The sequence below is a fragment of the Rutidosis leptorrhynchoides genome, chromosome 2 (assembly GCF_046630445.1).
Source record: "Rutidosis leptorrhynchoides isolate AG116_Rl617_1_P2 chromosome 2, CSIRO_AGI_Rlap_v1, whole genome shotgun sequence".
NCBI lineage: Eukaryota > Viridiplantae > Streptophyta > Magnoliopsida > Asterales > Asteraceae > Rutidosis > Rutidosis leptorrhynchoides.
Window position 1 is genome coordinate 640,139,479 of NC_092334.1, and position 10,559 is coordinate 640,150,037.

Below are 10,559 nucleotides of genomic sequence, written 5' to 3' on the forward strand. Positions count from 1 at the left end.
ACACACAAAAAAACATGTTTATTTTTGAACAATCAAATCAAATAAGCGAATGATATTTCGTGGTTTATTTGTAGATAGTGAAAAGTGAAATTCCCGTACATTTTAATGTTTACATGCAAATATATCCAAAAATAACCAAATAAATTACGGATAACGCTACTTTACAACCTAAAAGGAGCCAATGACGATAAAAGTTTTATTTATGTTTTCCTAAAAATAAATATTTATTTTATCACCTAACAAGAAAAAGATCACCATGCCAATAAGAATTTAATTTATGTTTTCTCTCATTATCCTAAAAGGAAATATTCATACAGTGACAGCTCCTTTTTTCCTATATAAACCCATACACCCCATAACTCCAAAACCACCAACAAACTTCACATACACACACACTTGATCAATTCTCTCAACGAACCAAAAACACAAACTAACTTCTCACACAACCATGGCTCCAGTTGCTACAAACCATGTATCGAACCGAACCATTTCTGGTCTAGTCAAGTCCAAAACGTTGCCTCGACGTGCTTACGTCACGTTCTTGGCTGGAAACGGTGACTATTGGAAAGGTGTAGTTGCACTAGCCAAAGGTCTTCGTAAGGCCAAATCGGTTTACCCACTCGTTGTTGCAATACTTCCTGACGTGCCAATGGACCACCGTCACAAGTTGATCTCCCAAGGTTGCATTATCCGTGAGATCGAACCCTTGTACCCACCCGAAAACCAAACCCAGTTTGCCATGGCCTATTACGTTATCAATTACTCCAAACTCCGTATATGGGAGGTAATTAATTAATTAATTTTTATTTTTTTTCAATTCTCTACATACAAATATATACTTCACCTATATATTAAAAGGGCATGCGGGCGTTATATAACAACACGATGTTAACTAAACTTTATGACAAATGTTTTTAAAAGTTCACTTCTTTTGACTAGTTGTAAAAAAGTCATACAACCAGTCAAGATTTATAGGTAATCGACTGATTTTCAGTTGAAATTGTAAAAAGTTTAATTTAGTCGTTACAACGTTAAAATTTTCAATTCGAATTCAAACTTTTTTAAGATCAAATACCTTAAAAAGATTTTCAATTCGAATTCAAATTTTTTTAAGATCAAATATACCGTTAAAATTAGTTAACGTCCGACTGATCAAAGTGATCTCTCTGACTTGATTTAATTAGTCCCTAAAAGTCTCTCGACCGATTAGTTCTCATTTAACGACTTTTCCAACCGTTAAGTCCATCCATATCTGAAAACAATATATTGAACCATACAAATAACAAATTTAATCATTTATGTGAAAATTTTTACGGGTAGTTGAAAGTATTTATTCTTTATCTATCTGGTCGGCTTAACTATATTTATATTTGATTATCAATATTAACTATTTACTATTTATTTAATTATTTTCAATTTTGCAGTTTGTGGAGTATAGCAAGATGATTTATCTAGATGGTGACATACAAGTATTCGACAACATTGACCATCTATTTGACTTGCCAGATGGCAATTTTTATGCTGTCATGGACTGTTTCTGCGAACGTAACTGGAGAAACAGTCCACAGTACCAAATCGGGTACTGTCAACAAGTACCCGATAAGGTAGAATGGCCTGAACAAAAACTCGGCCCAAAACCACCACTTTACTTCAACGCAGGGATGTTTGTATTCGAACCCAACCTTTCGACTTATCACGACCTATTGGAGTCCGTAAAATCGACCCCACCAACATTATTTGCGGAACAAGATTTCTTAAACATGTTCTTCAAGGACAAATATAAGCCTCTTCCAACGGAATACAACTTAATTTTGGCAATGTTATGGCGTCATCCTGAAAATTTCGATCTTGAAAAAGTTAAAGTTGTGCATTATTGTGCTGATGGATCGAAGCCGTGGCGGTATACTGGAAAAGAAGTGAATATGGATCGTGAAGATATTAAGATGTTGGTTAAAAAATGGTGGGATATTTATGATGATGAGACGTTAGATTATTGGAGAATATGTGGATTTACGGCAGCCGGAGAGTTGACGCCGGTGGATAAACCGAAGCCGGCGGCGAAGAAGAGGGGTAGTCGGTATGTTATGGCTCCGTCGGCAGCTTAATTTGTGGTGTTATTTATCGGAGTATACATATATACAGTAGTAAAGAAATAGGTGGTGGGATTAAGGATCAGTATTTTTTTATTTTGTCTTTATTTTATTCTTTTGAAGCAAATATTATTATTATATATGGTTTTGGTGTGGGATTGTAAGTGTTAACTACTGGAATTTCCAGAATATTATGAATGGAAAATCCTTATTTGTAAATTTTATTATTGCTATTATGTTTGCTATCGATCTTGAATTGTAATTACTTTAATTATAGCTTAATCCTGAACGACACATTGAATATTGTCATCATAAATTCATAATGTGGTCAGGGTAAAATGATCACAGGATGTAAACATACTTCCTTCTGAAAAGGAAAAAATCTATTCTATTTATCATGTAGCATAAAATATAAAGTGGACTGACTCGATATGTTTGACGGCTTCAAGGAACTTCATAAGAGCTCTTTAATACTATCTTCATATCAAATTTTTTCATTAATTTTGACTTTAAATATTTTTTGTGTGTTATAAAATGATTGATAAAGTTATACCAATAAGAACATACTTAAAAAATCAATCTATTCATATAATTTCCATTAAAAATTATATAGCGAAAACCATAAAATTTGAAGTCAAACACTCAAAAAATTAATTTATTATATAGCGAAAACCATAAAATTTGAAGTCAAACACTCAAAAAATTAATTTTCAAAAGTCAAACATGACACTTATTTTGAAATAAAAGGAGTATTAAATTAGGATTCAGAGATATAATTCTTAATTAGAAATGCATGTTTAAACAAATTTTTTCTGCTGATAATTGTAAGAAATCGGGTATGAAAGCATACATATAATTTGGATTGGTTCTTAAATCATCTGGATTGGTGACAAGAATGATTTTGTTTAGAAATCAAAATCACGTATTACAGAATCTGTGTTTCATGTGTGTTTTGATGAATGCACAAACTGTTGAAAATAACTGAAATAATGTCTGTTTCAACAGTTAACATGAAGAGTCATAACTTATCATTTAAGGCGGGAAAATTGGTTGGAATACACCTTTTCATTAAAACGAATAGTGACTTTTCGGTTGAGGTTTCGGGGCGCTGCCCCCTCGACCCCCGCAATTTGCGCGACAGTTAGTAGCTAATTCGTACGGACATGTACTACACAATCTCCGAACTCGTTGTTAAGTATAACTAGCTAACTCTTGCATTAAGTAAATCACAAATTCACTAAAATGTATGTTAGATGACATTAAAATCATCAACAATAATATTAACTATAAGCATTAGAGCTATCATCATGCAACTCGCTCTTAACGAATCATTTGAAATCAAATGGAAGGAAAGAGAAGTATAGCAACTATTTGATTGTTGCTCTCATTAAAATGCCGCCACCATTCCTCTCTTACAATGCCATTCAAGAAGCGTTGTGGCGTTGTGCACTCTTCATCTCTAACCTCCCCGTCCCATTAGAAATGATGTTTACATGTTACTAGGGCGAGTCTTGGTTAATGTTTGAGAGGTCACGAACACTACTATTTTTAAAATTTTTTATATAAAAAATACCTTTTAAATTGTACTATGTATAAGACACTAGAACATTTAACTAAATGACCCCATGTATTTTTTGAATTCATAGTTTTTTTTAATCACATAGGACATCACTAAATTTAACTACTCGGATCACATAATTTTTCAAATTTATTATTTTTTTAAGGTAAATAACCACAAAAATAGCATTTAAATATAATTTGTTATAAAAAAAATTTCAGGACTCCATTGACATTTGATCATGGAATTACCACTGCATGTTAGGTAAAAGATTGGTATGTTGATATATTTCACATTAAGTGTCGTACTTTTAGTGTGGGAAAAAAAACCTAACAAATAATATAAGTTATTAAAAAAAAGGCTCTTAAACTTCAACGAATAATATAAGTTATACAAAAAAACCCTTGAACCTTAACGAATAATTTAAGTTATTCAAAAAAGACCTTTAAGTTTTAACGAATAATATAAACTATTTAAAAAGAGAATGCTAGTGGACTTTGATTTTTTCTGAAGCATTTTATTGTTGTTTTTAAACCTATTGTGTTTCGCTTTTGTTGTTTAGGTTGTGTTTCCTTAATTTTCATGTTTTTTAAATATACGACTGTATCTGTATATATAAGAAAATTGGACTCTTTAAAACTTTGACCCCCAAACGATCGACCACCTTGTTTCTACTCCATACCTCCATGGATGACACCACTTTGTAGTTATACATCACTAATTTTAGTTATACAACAAAAATTTAACTTTAAAACATTATATTGTACCATATTTTAAAGCATACTTACTTTCCATAATTTATATTTTAACGACCCGTCAAAGTACACTTGACGATCATCGTTATCTTGGTCCCACAGCTTGATCATAACTCTAAATAAATTTAATAAATAATCTTGTATTCTTTATTTAAAAATGATTTCCTATAAAGGAAACCTACCAAAATATGTAAGTTTAGAAAAACTCTACATAAATACTTAACCAAAAGTTGACCAAAACAAAGTCAACAACCACCCACAATTTAATGTATCAAAACAGAATGCAAGTTAATGTTTAATAAAATCTGCTAACATGCATGCAGACTCTCTAGCACAGCGGAAGCCAAATAATCAAGTACCTGAGAAAACATGCGAGTAAACTGTCAACAAAAATGTTGAGTGAATTATAGGCTTAAACAACGTATAAACTTTAGACCACAAGATTTCAAATGTTAGAAAACATAAAAATATTATTCCATTAATCCATGAGTCACCTGGTAACCACTTAATCAATTTCATACCCTTACCAAACAACAATATACACTGAACATGTGTATCTTCAAAAATAACGAAGTACTAATACATTCCGATTATAAATTGCTAGCGCGACTAGCTAGAAATGGGGTTGTCAAGCCCAATAGATCTATCCATAGGATTCGCGTTCACAAGTTGAAACCAGTGATTATAGTTACCATACTAGAGAATATTTTCGTTCAACTCATAATGAATAATTTAAATTAATTTCCACTTGTGTCTAAACGTAAAACAAAAATTGCATGTAATCTCATCCCAAAAATACTTTAAATAGTATGAAAAACGGGACTATAACTCACCTTAACGTAAACGAAGTAACCACACGAAAACGCGAACCGCAAATGATAAAGTAATCAAGAATGATCACAACGCCGACCTATAAATAAAGCGGGTCGATATAAATAACTAACTTAGGTCAAGTCTTAGTATGATAGCTATAGTACTTGTTGCAAATAAGCATAGAACAACACTCGGTATGTTTCGGTATGATCAGGACAGCGTATAACACGTACTTTCTATTTTTAGAAAGTTTCTATTTTTAGCAGGTTTTCAAATTTGGAAAGTCTCTATTTTAGGAAAGTTTCTATTTTAGGAAAGTTTCTATTTTTAGAAGTTTCTATTTTTAGAAATTTATTATCTTTGGAAAGTTTCCTTAATCAGAAAAGCCAACAAAAGTCAACAGAAAGTCAAAGTCAACCGAAAGTCAACTCAAAAGTCAATCTTGGTCAAACTTAGTCAACATTAAAATTTAAAGTGTAATTTATATTAATAAAATAAGTTATAATGTTATTTAAAGTCATACTTGTACAGTAAAACCTCTGTAATTTAATACTCGATAAATTAATATCCTCGATAAAATTAATATTTTGTCCGGTCCCAACTTGGGACTAGTACAAATTTGGACCCAATCGATAAAATAATAAGATAATAATTTTTTTGAAATCCAAATGTAAATATATTGGTTCCAGCGAAACTATAAATTAATAATTACTAATTTTTTTTTTTGAAATCCCAATATACATTGAACTTGACAAGTTCATTAATGTGTGAATGTACATACATGGAAATTTTGAAGGTCTTTGTTTATGTTTTATTCAAATAAGTAAAGTGAACGGACATAATAATTTCGAATGTCGAACCATTAATTTGAGACTTGCTCACAAATATAAGCCAATTTTTTAAATTGATAATTTATTAATTTCTCGATATAATAATATCTTGCTAAATTAATAAAATATCCCTGTCCCAACATTATTAATTTATAGAGGTTTCACTGTATAATCATGTCATATCATAAGTTTAATTAAATTAAATTGAATTATTAAAGTTAACATAAGTTTAAATGATATAATTAATATAACATAAGTATTTAATTAAGTAATTAAATATTAATTATAACACAAGTATTATTAATTAATAATAAATTTTTAATCATATCATAAGTATTATTAATTAATAATGAATTATTAATCATATCATAAGTATTTTAATATAATTATTAAATTATTAAACCATAAGTATTTAATAATTAATTTATAATTAGATAATAACTAAGCCTTATAATAAATAAATAAATAAATAATCTTTATTATAATTATTGATATAATAATCTCATAACATAAGTTTAATACTTATCATAAGTATTTTCATTAATAATAAATGCATTATTAATCATAAGTTTAATTAAATGAATAATTAAATCATAAGTAATTATTAAATGATATAATAAATATATATCATAAGTCTTAATTAAATTTAATTACTTTTATATCATAAGTAATTTAATTATAATGCCATACATTAGTTATAACATAAGGTTAAATTTTATAACCATAAGTTTAATTAAACGTTCGTCGGGTCATAACTTGAGCCCCGGGTGTCGGTTTTCGACGAATTTTATATATATATCCTCGTCTAATCAAACCACCCGACACCTTAGTGTACTCAAGAACATCCTAAATTCAGTTCCCAAGTCATGACCTACAGCCATGAATCAACTTGGAACATTAATCCGCTTAAAATCTTGTTTTAGCCATTTCGGGTGATCCGTGGCTCGGATTTCGATGACCTGAACATGAATGTTCATCCAATCATCAATCCTAATGTAACGACCAGCCAAAATCGCCATTGACGGCGCCATTAAATTAGGTCCCGTTACATGGTCATAGTCCCTAAATTAGACGCCTTTGACCAAAATTATGTCGCATTCATTTGAAACGTGAATGACTTGCAAAGTTTTAAGTTACCAAACGGTTCGACAACAAGTTTAAATTTACAAAAGTTATAAAGTATAAATGAAATAACTTGCGACATAATATAAGTTGTAAATCTCGAATGCTATCAATAGCGTATGTATGTATGTATGCTTGACCCCAAGCAAGAAATCAAAGTGTACGCGGAAGCATGTATCAAATAGCCATTCATGAACCTGAGAAACATAGAGAAAACTGTCAACGAAAAACGTTGGTGAAATCATAGGTGTATTTGTAAAGTATGTTTTTGAACCACAAGATTTAGTATAGTTGATTATCCAAATCGTTTGCATTCCAAAGATGTTGTTTGTATGTCGAGCACCCAATTATCAAGGCTTTACTGAATAGTACCTCTGAATCATAGTGTTAGAACCTACACTATACACAATAAAATTACATTTCATCCGCTAATGGTAGCGAACCGTCCGAATGAGGGTTCGTCAAACCCGTATGGCCACACAACATAATTTCGCGCTTACACCTTGCAAGTGTAACTAATGATAATTGAATTGTAGCTTTTTGATCTAACTCGCACGTAGAATGTTTGTTTTCGTACTTGTGTTCAAAGTATAAAAGTATAAACCGTATATGTTTCTCATCCCATGATTTAAAGTATAAAAGTTGTTGAAAAGATGGGACTATGATCTCACCGTAGTTGCATGCCAAAGTACTTGTAATTAAACGTTGTGCAAATGAAAGTTGCTTAGCCTTAACCTAAACAAATAAGTTGTATCAATTACCGGTTACAACACAAGGTCGGTCGAAATGTGTTCAATTAGTCCTATGGCTCGTTACTACTCGATTATATAGCATGTGAATCAAGTTGTCAAGTTTCATGCAAGATATACGTATAAAAGCACGTTAGAACGATTGCATAAGTGTTTGGTTAAGTTTGACTAAATGTCAAACTTGGTAAAAGTCAAAGTCAACGGGGTCGGGTCGGGTATCTGACAATTTTTCTTCAATTAGTAATCATATATAAACATGTTGGCCAAGTTTCATGTTAATTGGAGGTGCGTAACATAGTTAGAATTAAACGGTAAACGACCAAGCAAAACAGAATTCTGCAGTTCATTTGAACGGCGTCTAGATTGGCTAGACGGCATCCAGCAATGAAGGCCTGGATGGCGTCCAAACACCTGGGCAGTTGCAGTTTGCTGAAATTTCACAAGTCTCGAACCAAAACTCAAACAAACACAAATTGTGAACCGAAAATACTTAAAACATGTATCTTATATCGTTGGAAAGGTATATTGACGAGGAATACAAGTAAACACATTTCATCAAACAAAAACATCATTTACAATAACCGAATCCTCGTCGAATGATCGTTAAAAGTTCATTATCAAGGTTTCAAGTTCGTAAAACGCATTTCATGATTCGGGAACTTACTAACCACATATAATATGCCGGTTTGAAGGTAATTACGCATACAATACAACTAAACACTTACCAACAACATTGAAAAGCATTTGGTGCATCAAAAGTTCATTTTAAAATCTATCAAACCCTAACCAAGAATCACAAAATCAAATATCATGTTAATGTGGGATTTTCATGTCATCCAACATACCAAAACGAAGCTAATGATGCTAGTAACACTTTTAACACATAAGGGTTAACATCTAACAATATTTAATCAACCAAAATTAAATATTAGACTAATCCATTTTAAGTGTTCATGCTAGTTACACCAAATAACAAGATCGAGCATACAAATCACATATTCATGTTAGACTCAAGCCATAGACACTAACTAACACCATTTCAAGTCTAAAGGTCTAATTTATGAAAATTAGAGATTTTGAAAAGCTTACCCCCAAGCTATGAAATTGGTACCAAATTGAAGAGAATGTTGCAAGGATCACAAATATGTAGTTGGATTTGTTGTGAGCGTCCTAGATCCGAAATAGATGATGAATCTTTGATGTTGGGGTTTGAGAGAAAAAGATGGAAGTAATGAGATGAGGAGGTGATAAATGAATGAGTGGTGGTGGTGGGTGACTAGTTAACCAAGTTTTTCCATGTGACAAGATTAGTCCCTCAAGTTTGGAGCCGGGTGCGGGAATTAACCAAACGAATTATTTTAAATACGCGAGAGTTAATGGGAGATGTTAGAATCGAATAACGAAAATATTAATAACATTAGTTAACGAAAGATACGAATTTAGATAACAAAAGATATTATCAAAAAAAAAAAAAAAAAGACGGGCGTTAAAATAATAAAACGGAAAAATGCGGGATGTTACATTACCTACACCTTAAAAGAAATTTCGTCCCGAAATTTAGTTGGAAGTAGTAGTCATTGTTTCTTCCTCGAAATCTTGTGTTGCCAATTCTACGAATGAGTGAAGGTACTTCCGTGGGCATTCCAGCGAACTTTGACGGTCGGGATTTACGTTGTCTTAATGTTTGGTTTCACGATTCACAGTTCTCCTAGGAAGTGATGGTTGTCATCGATAGTAAGATCATCGAATAGGATAACAAGTTCTTGTTTGGCAAGACACTTCTTTAAGTTTGATACATGGAATGTAGGATGAACGGGATTTTGATTGGGTTGGGAGTTCGAAACGGTAAGCAACGGGTCTAATACCCTCCAAGATTTCAAAGGATCAAAATATCGTGGATTTAGTATTCTACGTTTTTCGAAACGAATTACACCTTTTCGAGGTGCGACTTTTAATATTATGCAGTCACCCACTTGGAATTCGAAAGGTTTACGTCTAACATCGGCATAGCTCTTTTGGTGACTACGGGCCGTCTTGAGCCTCTCTTGGGTTTGAACAATCTCTACGGTCATTCCATGAATGGGTTCGGGTTCAGTGGTTTGATTGTTGCCTACTTCAGCCCAACAAATAGGAGAACGATAATTGCGGCCATATAAAGTTTCGAAAAGAAAAGTGCGGCGTTGATACTCGAGTGATAACTATCATTGTAAGAGGAATCGGCTAACGGCAACGATACAAGCTCGTGATATGTTTTCCAAGGTTTGAATCGTACATCTACTTCTTTCGTCGGTTTGTGGTTGATGCGCTGTACTCATGTTTAAACGTGTTCGCAAAGCTTCTTGTAAGGCACTCCGAAATCTAGAAGTGAAACGAGCATCTCGATCTGAAACAAATGACAAAGGCACACCGTGTCGAGATAGCATTCCTATAATGTATAGTTGTACAAGTTTTTCCCATCTTGTCGGTTTCTGAAAAACGTTTGTTGGGATAAGTTTCTTATCGGTCTCCAAAAAATGTTTGTTAGGGCTATTCACCCTCGTGGCGGATACTAGTATAACGTGAAGAGTCTCTCTCTCCATTGAGAATTTAGAATAAAAGATTTCCTTATACGGAAGTACGACTGTAATGCGAGAGAAGTTTCT

At 32.3% G+C, this 10,559-nt stretch overlaps 1 protein-coding gene across 1 annotated transcript; it reads left to right on the forward strand.

Moving 5' to 3' along the window:
• Positions 1-379: 379 nt before the first annotated feature.
• LOC139893711 (galactinol synthase 2-like) lies at positions 380-2,335 on the forward strand. Its single transcript, XM_071876887.1, has 2 exons — positions 380-784; positions 1,425-2,335. The coding sequence occupies exons 1-2, from the start codon at positions 449-451 to the stop codon at positions 2,103-2,105; spliced, it is 1,017 nt and encodes a 338-aa protein (XP_071732988.1). The 5' UTR covers positions 380-448; the 3' UTR covers positions 2,106-2,335.
• Positions 2,336-10,559: the final 8,224 nt, after the last annotated feature.

What these genes read in the sequence shown, in the direction of transcription:
- LOC139893711 (XM_071876887.1), top strand. Translation starts at nt 449, where the DNA reads ATGGCTCCAGTTGCTACAAACCATGTATCGAACCGAACCATTTCTGGT. An exon ending in CCAAACTCCGTATATGGGAG is followed by an intron (nt 785 to 1,424) that starts GTAATTAATTAA and finishes TCAATTTTGCAG; the next exon opens with TTTGTGGAGTATAGCAAGAT.